Source organism: Lygodium microphyllum, chromosome 15 (genome assembly GCF_053477565.2).
Source record: "Lygodium microphyllum isolate KBCC chromosome 15, Lygodium_microphyllum_v1.1.10, whole genome shotgun sequence".
NCBI lineage: Eukaryota > Viridiplantae > Streptophyta > Polypodiopsida > Schizaeales > Lygodiaceae > Lygodium > Lygodium microphyllum.
In genome coordinates, this window is record NC_141149.1 from 10,738,677 (window position 1) to 10,751,542 (window position 12,866).

The window sequence follows — 12,866 nt, forward strand, 5'->3', positions numbered from 1 at the left end:
ATAAGCTCTGCAACAAAAGACCAGTCCAGATAGTCGAAAGCCTTTTCCAGGTCCAATTGAATCAGTACGACCTCCTGATTAGAATGACTTGCATAATCAATCGCCAATTGCACATTTAATACATTGTGCAGAATGTTTCGGCCCTTAATGAAACCATATTGAAGAGGATGCACAATGGCAGGGAGATGCTTGTGGAGCCGATTCGCCATTACTTTGGAAAAGATTTTGTACATAGAACCCATTAAAGAAATTGGGCGCCAATGTTTCAACATAGACGGCGAAGGAACCTTTGGAAGCAGTTTAATAAGTCCTTCTTTCCATGAGGAAGGCATAATCCCCGTTTCCCACACCTGCTGAAACAAAGACGTCAATGGTTTCGCCAATTGGGTAGCAAAAACCTCAAAGAACTCATTGGTGAGACCATCCCAGCCAGGACTTTTATCCTTGGGTAAGTGTAACAAAACATCCATAACCTCCGCCTCACAAATATCTGACTCCATAGTGGCTTGCATGTCCTGCGGAACCTGATTACGGACCAGGTCATAAAAAACTGAACGGGCCTGAGTAGTTTGGGCTGAAGGTGGAGAAGTGGAACCAAGAAGGTCGATGAAATAATTCCTACACATATGCACAATAGTCTGCGGATCAAGGACCAGGTGCCCTTCTGCATCCAGGAGTCTAGTCATATTCTCTCTAGCACGAGAGGCATGGAGGGCTCGAAAGAACTTATGAGTCTGACACGCATTATCTTGCAAAGTCTCCGTCAGATGCTGCAATTTGGCCTGCTGATACGATTTCAACTAAAACTCTTGAATAAGATGAGCCACACGCATTGCCAGTGCTAGTAGAAATGCTCATCTCTCTCTCTCTCTCTCTCTCTCTCTCTCTCTCTCTCTCTCTCTCTCTCTCTCTCTCCTCTTTTTCGCTTCTTTTTGGGATTGAGAGGGGGTGGTGAGAAATCAAGTCATTCAGTACATTTCCTCTACTTCATTCCTATTTTTGGTTTCCATTTATAGCCCCAAAAAGGCTTTCTTTTGATCATTAGTTAGTGTATGGGCACCACCCAAGAGAGCCGAGGTGCCACCCGAGAGATTTCGGTTGGCGCCACTCGAGAGAGTTGGGGCACCACTTGAGACAGCCTACGCCTATAAATATGGCATTGACTTACCTCATTTAACATCCCACACATTCATTCCTTCTAACACTCTATCACTCTATTCCACATTCTTCTCTCCTTTCTCCATTCTCTCCACTGTCCTTCACACCCTGTGAGGAGGACACTATGATTTGCGGCTTCTGTATGCATCTCCACCTAGTGTTTTGCAACCTACATCATCTAGCGTCGGCCTTTCTCACCTGGCATCATCCTTAAACTTGCATTTGCTGTAGTTTCAGTCTGTGTACAATAGGTTACACTCTCTTTATCAGCCATGCATCTAATACCTGCATTTTTGTGTTTTCTTCACTCCTAAAGGGATGCCCACAGCAACCACATGTTTGCAGCCACTTACATGGAGAGATTTTCATCAAATATTTTTGCATTTTCTTCTCAACTTGCTACCCAACAATCACCTTGATAGCAGCCATCATCTCAGAGAGATTTCAACATATCCTTCTGTCTCTAACAGCTCTTGAGGACTGTGTTTCACTCCCTCTATAGTTGGCTATCCTTTCCTTCACCATTCAGCATTACTTCGATATACACCACCTAGAGGGCTGCATTTCACTCCCCAATAGCGCAGATTCCCTATAGGTGGTGCCACCTAATCAACATGACAATGCAATCATCTTCAGAGCTTCAGCTGCACTATACCGGCTCTAATTCACTTAGCATGATTCAATCATTCATCATTGATCTTTTTCTTCTTCTGTGTTTTCTCACAGTTTCTTCTTCTCTTTGTGTCTGCCGTACACTCTATGTTTCTCCTTGCAAACCCTATTATCTCTCTAATATGGTACGAGTGCATACCGTTCTGTCACACTATTTTAACATGGTATCAAAGCATACCTATTATTTTGACAACACCACTATCAAAAATACCATGTATGCTACATTTCAGCAACATTAATTGATGAATGAACCATAGGCGTGTCCTCATGGACAACCAAGCCAAAGTCCTTTTTCTCCTTTGCTAACCTTTTTCTACATTCGTCTATGTAATGGCCGGGCTTCTTGCAATAGTGGCATCTACCCTTCTTTTTCCCTTTTTCTACATCTTAGACAGCCTTGCCAAATGATTGTCTCACATCAGCCTTGGGCTGATTTTTCACTTGTTGCTTGCCTTTGCCTTTGCTTTTATACCTAGAAAGCATAGCTACATCACTTGATCTTATAGTCATGTTCTTGCGAGTCTGTTCCTCCTGCAATAAGAGGTTGGTTAACCACATGAATGTGAAGGGCTATGTGCCCCCCTCAAGGACAAATGCAATGAAATATGGAAACCGAGTAAGACTTTGGAATAGAGTTAAGTGTGATGTTAACCATCTCTTCATCGAGTATCACCCTCATCCATGTGTGCATTTGCCAATTCTCTTCTCAAGTAAGAGATTTTGGCCTCATTTCTAGCTGCAAACATTTGGTCAAGGATAACCCATGCTACCTTAGAGGCCTTACAAGACCGAATATGAGGTACTATTGCTCTCTTGACTGATAGAGCAATTAAAACAAGGCCTATGTATCTTTGGAGTCCCATTTCCTTTGTTCTTCTATAGGAGAAATATGGATAGCAACATGGCCAGCTTGCTGTTCTCTAGCCCCTTTGCGAAGCATTTGAGAAGCAAATCCTCTTGGTCTAGTAGAATCACGGGTCACAAAATCCCAAAGACCCTTACCAACCAACAAATTGCGCACCATGAAACTCCACAAGGAGTAATTGGTACCATCCAATTTGTCCTCGAGTCACCCAAAATGTTGCTACGATCACTGTGCCCTTGTTGAGCCATTGCTACAATAAGATGCACAAACTGCAACCAAACACTTCCAAGCTGAAGTACAAAATGTACTCATATGAGTATCAAAATCCCAACATGGGATTGATAATGCAATCATAAAACTATCCCAAAACTGTCTCAAAGTACTTAAATGCTTCGTAAAGTATACCAATACTGCTCAGAACAGCAATATACTCTTGTACTGTGAAATGCGTGTCCCAAAAGTCAATTTTAAAAAATTAATATTATAAATCTCCAAATTTGTACGAGTTTCCGTGCCCAACATGTATCGATCACTAAATAAATACTATAACTACACCTATTTGCTACCTTGGAATACGTGAAATGCGAAAGCCCCAAATTTTCTCAAAGAAATTTCAAGAAATTGAAGAAATTTTCCACTTCAAGCCTTACAACGATGAAATGTCACCTTGGAATGCAAATTGACTACAAAAAACAACAGCCTAAGTTGCATGCCGAACCCAAAGATCACAAAAGCCCCAAATTTCTCCTAAAAATTTCAAGAAATTTCAAAAATTGGACTAGTCGAAAACCCCCAAATTTCTTGGCAATGAGTGTGAGATTAACAATTTCTTTGAAATTAGAGATGAGATGAGCAAGATGAATGAGAAATTGTACAATTTTTCAACAAGCTCCAAACTCTAAAATTAGGGTTTTTGCACTTTTAGGGTCTCTAAGTATTTCTGCACAATTGAAAATAGCAAAGATAGGCAAGATGGAGCAAATTTTGAAAATCCCTCAAATTCAAAAAATAGGGTTGTTGCATCTTTTCTCACACTTATTAACTTCGTGTCCACACCATACACTAAAACATTGGACACTATGACTAACACCTCCTCCATCTTACCACCTCATCCCCCTTACAAAGGTTGAAAATCCTTTTGTATTGCATCGTATATCAAAAGAAAGAAAGAAAATAAAAAATATACATGCACAAACATGGCACCGCACCTAGGAGTCCTCAAGTTGGCAACACCTAGTTGCCTCAATCAACTGGCTCCATCCCTAACCCCCTAGCCCGGCTTCCTATTCCCCCACGTAAACTCAAGGTACATCAAGGACAAGACACACCTAGGGAGTCTCGACTCACCTATAGTTAGACATATCTCCTTGGGTTACTAACACAATTCTACCCATTCTCTCATTGCTAGGGCAATGATATTGAAAGCAAATCAGTCTGCAAGCCAATCAAAAATCGCCCAACATTGCAACCTCACATAGCACTGTAATCTTTACTTAAGGATATGCCCTAAAAACCACCACCCCCCTAGCATCCATGATCGTGAGCCCACTCCACTCAATTACCTCAAGATTTATTGACTTGGCTATCCCTCAACAACGACAATCCTTCCCTTCCATCACCCATCAATTGGTGCCTTGCTCATCAACACTCAACAAATAGAAGGCATCAAGTTGTCTTCTAACTACATAATAGTCTATTGCACCATAACCTATACACGGATTTGGTCCTCAAGCATGGGACAAAACTCTAACTTGCCAAGAGTTCATCTACCAACCCATCAACATGTCTTGTGCATAGAAAATAAATTAGCACTTCCCTAGGGAAAGAGAACGAGAGGTTTTCCGTGCAAGTACAAACTAATCTAGCAGCTTACAATTTCTACCAGCTAAACATCCTCCACAATGACCAGCTTTGAACTTCTATTTAAATCCAATCAGTCTAGCAATAGCATATACCAATCTTAAGAGCCCATCTAATTTGAACCACCACTTTCTACTTGACATCCGACATCCACAAAAAAACCAACGAACTCCAAATAACAACCACTACTTTTCTCCCAACAGCCACCCCAATGTCCCCAACATTCCTCATCTTCAATGCAAGCTGAAGCGTGCTACCTCCGATGAAGAGTGCCATAGAACTAGCACTCTACTAGGAGGGAGTAATATTAACTATAAACGGATAAAGTGGTGACGGAACTGACCAAGGTTTAAGGCATGCAATAATTTTCGATCAATGTTCACAATCACGTAATTATTTGTAAGAATATTTTTGGAAGCCAAGTGCAATGTCTGTGTAAGTTGTAATATTTTCCATCAGGAAGGAAGACCCACAACTCGGAAATGGTGCAAGCACTAACTTCCGTTCACTTTTGTAACTTTCGTAGCGGCCTATGCAAGCCAAATATGTATACGATAAGCAAGAAAGTCCAGCCTAGAACTCAATAGAAGGGAGAGGTGCCCAACTACGGTGAAAGCCCAGCCCGTGACCATGTATAACAGCCAGAAAGTGAATGGATAAGCTCATTCTTGTCGTGTGCAAACTTGAGAGCATTCTTCTCATTCTTGCTTCTACTTTGTCTTTTTGTGCACCACTTGCAAGTCAATCCGTTGGCTCCTTCATGACCCAGCAATGAGAGGCTATAGCAGAAGCCCCCCTGTTAGAGGTCAGACTTCAGCATCCTGGTATCAGCCGATCCCTAGAAGCACAAGGCAAAGTGATGTTTTGGTCCTAGAATGGCAAGACCATCTGCTACAAATAAGAGAAAACTGCATGCGTGACTGAATAACAGTATTAGAGACAAACCAGAACCCAAACAGCAGCAAAAGCACAAGTCACAAACAGAACAAGTATGCAAGGGTCTAGGCATCGGCAAAATACCTGAGTGGCTAAAGACTTGGACAGGCACAATAATGCTTCGATGAACCCAATGGAAAGAGATCTGTTAAAGCAGTACAAAAAACGAGTCCAAAAAGCTAATAACTGCATAACTCAAAATACATGAAAAGTTACTTAAAAGGTATTAACATCGGTGAATACCTGAGTGACAGACCTTAGTTGCTCTGGCTGCAGAATAAGATGTGGCAGCAAAAGTCGTGTGTAGAGCAACAGGATTGCCAGTTGAGTGTGAAAATATGCCACATGACCAGTGTCAATGTGAGCCGACAATGTGCTACACAAGCACAAACAGGAGGCCATGATGTGATTCCACTGCCAGTGTGTAAATGGCTGCTTTCAAAAAATAGGCCCCCTCGAAGAACCTGCAGGAGTAAGACAAATGAGCCAGCACAGGTGAGTAACTCTTTCAACATATATGAAAGGTCCAAAGGTCCAAACAAAACATGCACTGATGACAAAGCATGGGCACAGGCACCAGTAAACCACCAGTCAACACACAGCAGGATGTTTTCTGGAAGCTGCAAAAAACCAATGTTGAAAAGTACTACCTGTTTCCAGCCCAAAATGTTCCCATTTGAGGGCAATGCCAGTGGGAAGCTGCACAATGAACTCCAACAGGAAATAGTCGACAGCCTTTGTCACAACTAACATGTCTCTGTAAAACTTTCCCACCTGCACATTGCCTCCAAATTTTCTACTTCAACACATATATTAGATAGCAGCACATACGCAGAATGATATTTAGGGTCAATCTCCATTATACTTCCTGCTGCCTCTTTTGCCAGTTGCCAATCATTGTTGGACCGGCAGGCACCTAGTAAGGCCATCCACACACCTATATTAGGTTGAGAAGGAAGAGTATGGACCAGGTCTGCAGCCTCCTGCAAACAGCCTGCACGACCTAATGTATCAACCATGCAAGCATAGTGCTCATGAGTTGGTTGAATATTATGCTCTTTCAAGCAAGCAAAGTAATAGCAGCTCTCATCAAGGAGGCCAGCATGGCTGCATACACAAAGAACACTGACAAAAGCAATATGATCAACCATCTGGCCTTCTGCATGCATTTTGTGGAACATTTCAAGAGTCTCAATGACATGTCCATTTTGAGCATTTCCACTGATCATAGCATTCCAAGAAACCATGTCCCGTTCCTCCATTTCATCAAAGATTTTCCCAGCAGCATTCATATCACCGCATTTACTATACATGTCAATCAGAACATTTTCTATGTGAATATCAGGCATAACCCCATGCTCTTGCACAGATAGATGTATCTGCTTGCCCTGTTCCAAAATACCAAGACTGCCACAAGCCTTGAGGATGTTAATAAATGTGACCCTATCGGGCTCAATATTTTCCCGTTTCATTGCTTGAAAATTTTTGAAAGCTTCTTCAACATACCCGTTGTGAATGCATCCTGTACTTATTGCATTCCAGGGGGATACTTCTCGACCAGGAAGAGAATCAAAAACTTCAAAAGCTTCCTCGAACTTCCCACACTTTGCATACATATCAATGAGGGAAGTCCCCAAAAAGGCATCCAACTTAAGTCCACTTTTTTTAATGGACACATGTACATCCCTGCCCAGTTTCAGATTTCCTAGAGTAGCACAAACCTTGAGAATACTGAAGAATGTTACTTCATTCGCCTTTACACCTTGATTATCCATTTGTTGAAACAGTTTACATGCTTCTTGATTGAGACCAAGAAAAATATAACCAGCAATCATAGAATTCCATGAGACAATATCTTTTTTAGGCATTCCACCAAAGACTTTCTGGGCATCGTCTAAACTACTGCATTTGAAGTACAAATCAACTAGTGAGTTTCCTATAAAGAGGTCATAATCAAATCCACTTTCCACAATATAAAAATGCATTTGTTTAGCCCTATGCAGGCATGCTGAGGTTGCACAAACTTGAACAGCATTTAAAAACGTAACTCCATCCGGTTCTAATCCCTTCTGTTCCATTCTTGACAGTAGTTCAAAAACTGTTGATAAACAGTCCTGTAGTGCATAACCAGCAATTAATGCATTCCAGGTGACCACATTCCGTTCCGGCAAACGGTCAAACACAGAATGTGCATCTTTGACAGCCCCACATCTGCCATACATGTCTACAAGTGTGCTTCCAATGTAGACATTTCTTTCAAATCCTCGACTGATAATGTGAAAATGAATAATCCTGCCATGTTCCAACTTTCCAAGGTCCACACATCCCTTGAGTACACTCAAGAAAGTCATTGGAACTGATTTAAGATCTGTCTCCTCCATTAGCTGAATAAGTTTGAAAGCTTCATGAAGATGTCCATGCTGGACATAACCTGCAATCAAAGAGTTCCATGCAACGACATTCCTTTTCTGCATTTTCTCAAACATCCCACGTGCATCTTCAAGGCTTCCACCTTTGGCATACACATCTACAAGAGTGCTCAGAACAAAAATGTCTGTTTCATGTTCAGTTTGCAAGATGTAAGAGTGGAGCTGCTTTGCTTGTTCAAGGACTCCTAAACTGATGCACGCCTTGAGAACACTTAGAAAGGTCACTCCATCTGGTATAACACTTCCACTTTCCATCTGACTAAAAAGAATAAATGACTCTTCTGCAGGCCCATGTTGTGCATACCCTGCAATCAATGCATTCCAGGAAATCACATCCCTCAATGGCATTCTATCAAAGGTCTGGCGAGCATCCTTCATACTACCACATTTGCAATACATGTCTACCAGTACGTTTCCCAATATTATATTGGCCTTTATGCCACTCATTAAAAACCTTTCCTGGATCTTCTTGCCCTGCTCAGCTACTCCAAGTACAGCGCATGCTTTAAAAGTGTTGATATATGTCACCATGGTTGGCTTTTCACTTCCTGCTTCCATTTGCCAGAACAATTTCAATGACACCTCTGCACGGCCTGATTGGGCATAACCTGCAATCATCGCATTCCAAGAGGCCTTGCTCTGCATAGGCATAGTATCAAACAACTTTTGTGCATCCTCTATGCTTCCACATTTCACATACATGTCAACCAGGGTACTGGCTACAGATGTATCATGGTCTAGTCTGTTCACAAGTATGTAATCATGTATTCTCCTACCACTTTTTACAGACTGTATGCTGGTGCATGCTTTAAGCATGTTTGACAGTGTGACCATGTCTGGCCTCACACCTTCCTTAACCATCTGCTGGAAAAGATCCAATGCCTCATCAAAGCATTTATGCTGCACAAACCCTGAGAGCATCGTGTTCCATGAAACTACATCCTTTATCAGCATACTCTTGAACTCTTGATAAGCAAGCTCGATGCTACCACACTTGGCATACATATTAGCTAGGCTGCTACTAACCAGAATATTTGTGTGCATCCCTCTCTTCTTTAAAATAGTATGAATCTGCTTCCCTTGTTCTAAATCTCCTGTCTTGGCACAAGCCTTGACAATGCTTAATAGGATATCAGCATCAGGCTGTAAATTTTCCTCTTTCATTTCTCTGAAAAGCTTGATGGCATACTCAGGTGGCCCATGTATGGCATACCCTGCAATCATGTTGGTCCATGTGGACATGTCTCGTTTCAGCATTCTGTCAAACAGACTGTGGGCATCAGCCAAACTCCCACACCTGCAATACATATTGACAAGGGCATTCTCTATAACAATGCTTTCATCGGGAATGGCTTTGACAATAAGAGAATGGACCTGTTTGCCAAGGCTCAAAGCTTTTATTTTAACACACGACTGCAACAGACAAACATAGTCCTCCAGCTTTCCACTGCCTCTTTCACCAAGCATTTGCAGCATGGCCACTGCATCCATCAACTGCCCCGTCCTGCACAAATCCCTCACCTCTGTCCAAATGCCAAGAGGTAACCTCTGTTAGTGTTACTTACTATGCAATCACTACCTTAGCTTGAGGAGAATAGCAATTGATAAAATATTTTAACGGAATACAATTAATCAGCCAGCTTTTAGAAGAATGGCAACACATGAAATACTTTGAGAGTTTAGGAACACTTACCCATAGGAGCATCGGACTTGCGAAACCCACAATCTGAATGTGATAATTCGAATCAACACTCTTGACAGATTCAGAGAGTCTCATTTCACCCTACTCAAAAGGATCATGACTACCTGTTGAAAGCCACAGTGACAGAAACTCGTCATATATTGATATAGATCATCACCAGGTCACCAAAGGCATAAGTAGAAAAACGTATAAGCAGCATTACGAGAAAGAGCTTCCCTACGGATGATGAAGAACATAGGACCGTCCGTACAAAATATATGATTTGGTCCTAGCTTTGAATTTAACCACTCGGGTTCATTATGGGGAGAGCAAAGAGGGGAAAATAGAGGCATGTTCACCTGTGTTGTGCATTTCACCATGCCAAACCGGGATAGCCTGACAAAGCTACGCCAAGGTAAAGGCTGGAACCTCATGATGCCCCAGCTAGAGTGTGCAGACATCTCCGTGCAGATGAAAACTCCTGGTGTATGGAAGTGTGCCAAGATCTGAAGATGCATTGTGTCTAGGGGCATCACAGAAACATAGATATGCAGTACCAATCCCTCACGGAAGAATACAATTGTTCCCTTGGCGCCTTTCAAAACTAAGGGGCTTAATTGGAATAGGAACTTCTACATTTCGGATATCCGAGCAATTCCATTGGTTTCTCCACTGTGCCAAGCCATCGGAGGGCTCAAAAATGGATTTCCCTGCTTCATTGTCTGTGCAACGGATTACAGGAACTTGTGTCTGTACCATACCCTTGACAAATTGATATCAGAAGCATTCATATTTCTGAAAACACAATCCAATTGTGAGGGTGGAGATTATGAATGAGGTTTTTCGAAGCACTTCATTCTTTTCTGCATATCAAACCCCCTCATTAACTCTCCAGGCCCGCCCTTGCTTGGTTCTTCAGTAGTGATCATCGGGACAATGCCAAGTACAGCTTAAGTTGAACGAACGGATCAGCTCTAGGATCGATGACTCTCTCTTTGGTTTTTAGTAAAGGGCAATTCTATTAATTACTGGAAAAGTACAAGAATCACAAATAGACTAAACGCATGGCGCAGGAACAGAAGAAACTGCCATATGTCATGGGATCCAATCATCCTGGGAGAACACCTGCATGCTTGCACGCTGCACAGTATCAAGCTGCCAATGGACAAGACCTCTCAGACGAGTAATCTGACTTCGGTCTCTCCCCCTCTTTCTTCAGTATAAACTGTTTCACCAGTAATAATAATCTCTCTCTCTCTCTCTCGCTTGGTAATTAGTAATATGTATTATATCAGTGGAAATATTTACAAAGGGCGTTCTGTCCAACCTTGGCTTCTAGAGGGGTGGTGGGTGGGACGACATCCATCCACAAAGGAAATATTTACAAAGGGCCTTCTCTCCAACTTGGATACTATATAGGGGTGGTGGGGACGACATCCATCCACAAAGCAGTCATCTATGAGGATCAACAAAAACCATGGAACTTGCCACAATAACAACCCTATATGACCATGGATACCTAAGACTAATCAAAAATGAAAGTATTATGCATCCACTAGATGTGCCAAAGACCAATCCAATGCAAAAAATTAAAGAGATAGTTATGCTCTGGTTGTAAAGTGGTTGTGGCACATCTTGCTCAAAATCCAAGAACGGATCATTGTATGCTAGCATGTAAGCCCATCCTTGGGAAATGAAACCTAGAACTATCTAGCAACTAGGTAAGAAATAACAAGATGAGCAGGAATCTCCTCACATGTAGTATAGAATGCACATCTATCACTAGAGGTCTTACAATAGCACAACATATTTCCAGATAAAGAGCCTTCATATAAAATGTGGAAAGAAAGTGTAGACCTCCACCTTGAAGCAACAAATCACATCACTTAGCTTTAAAATATGAAGCAAACCGAACTTTATTTGCTTTCACAGTCACCCATCTCTTATCATCAACCATCTTATGATGTATACCTAATTGGTTGATCGTTTCAGGAAATCATCTGGGTGCACTAGAGCCTAGCATAGAGATGAAGGCCAAAATGCAAGTAAAGGGGAAGGTTGCTAAGGTCATTCCTCATGCTAGTCCAAGTCAACTTGTAACCCCAAGGAACCCAAAAGCATTGATGGATACAACAATGAAAAGAATAACTCTCTCTCTCTCTCTCTCTCTCTCTCTCTCTCTCCCCAATCTTGTACCCACTCACCTTGGAGAATTAGCATACAAAGGGGATGTTGTGACAAGTATTGAGGAGAATAGAACTTACCTATGAAAAGAGAAGGTTTTAATAAGGGAAGATAAGGAGAAAGTTGGGTATGAGCGTAGTGGGCTAGCTTCAAGTTGCTTCCTTTAATGCATTTACTACTTAAATGCATTTAAGGTCATGTCTCCTCCAATCATGCACATGTTTACTCTTCATGCGACTCTCTTCAGTCGGGAAGTGTCCCTAGGGTGGAAGCGGAGGGCCTCTAATACACAAGTGAAGAAGCTCAAAAAAATGGGGAGTCCATGGACATTGACTTTTTGGCTACATTCAAAGAACAATGGCCTAGACATGGTAGAGATTGAAATCCGTTCATTATGGACTTATAGGAGAAAATCCATTGTAGATGAGGAAAAAAGGAAAATGCACAAGGCTATTGTGGCATTTTCTTTACAATGCCTCAAGCAAGGGTCCATTAAGTTTTCCACTAGTCATATTCTCATTTTTTATATGTGGCAAATCCCCCCCTCACAATTTCTATATGGAAGGTTTCCCAACACCTATTAGGCCAAGCTTGTACTACAATAATATCAATTGTGGGTAAAGGGTCCTAATTCACTATCCTTGCCTACAGTAGGAAAAGGACTACATATTGGCTAATGTAATATAGGGGAAATTGCATGCATGCACTACCTTGGTCACCTCAGTTCTCTCCGAATAAAACCCTCGCACATGATTTCCTTTCTTTGACTTCCCAAATAAATAGATGGGGAGATTGGCTCTCTAATAGTAGATACGATTGTGAAGGTCCTACACGTTTTGTGATTATCAATGGTGTGATCATCAATGATTGTCAAGAATCGTGTGGTGGGGGGACTTGCTTGAGTTGTTGCACCAAACACACACTGTATACACAAGAGGAAGCTCACTCAAGAACACAAGAAGAGAGATGGAGGCCAAAATGTTTTCTTGCTGATTTTTTCTTCTTCTTCCACACACTGTACAATGTACACAAAGTATAGATAAGATACAACATAAAGGAAAGTGGCCTACTAAGTCAAATA

The 12,866-nt window shown here is 41.7% G+C and overlaps 1 protein-coding gene across 10 annotated transcripts in view; it reads right to left on the reverse strand.

The window, feature by feature from the left end:
* Nucleotides 1-10,878, reverse strand: part of LOC148024264 (pentatricopeptide repeat-containing protein At4g04370-like) — a 56,140-nt gene extending 45,262 nt beyond the window's left edge. For 2 of the 10 annotated variants that reach the window (XM_087693872.1, XM_087693865.1), the window contains exons 1-5: nucleotides 9,961-10,878; nucleotides 9,614-9,726; nucleotides 6,142-9,443; nucleotides 5,735-5,955; nucleotides 5,576-5,636 (exon numbers count right to left, since the gene is read on the reverse strand). In XM_087693872.1, the coding sequence (XP_087549998.1) occupies nucleotides 6,238-9,443; nucleotides 9,614-9,617 (3,210 nt within the window). In that variant the 5' untranslated portion in view covers nucleotides 9,618-9,726; nucleotides 9,961-10,878 and the 3' untranslated portion in view covers nucleotides 5,576-5,636; nucleotides 5,735-5,955; nucleotides 6,142-6,237. Of the gene's footprint in view, nucleotides 1-4,833; nucleotides 5,476-5,575; nucleotides 5,637-5,734; nucleotides 5,956-6,141; nucleotides 9,444-9,613; nucleotides 9,727-9,960 lie in introns of those variants that run through there. The other 8 variants (XM_087693871.1, XM_087693874.1, XM_087693868.1 and 5 more) reach the window with 8 other exon arrangements.
* Nucleotides 10,879-12,866: the final 1,988 nt, after the last annotated feature.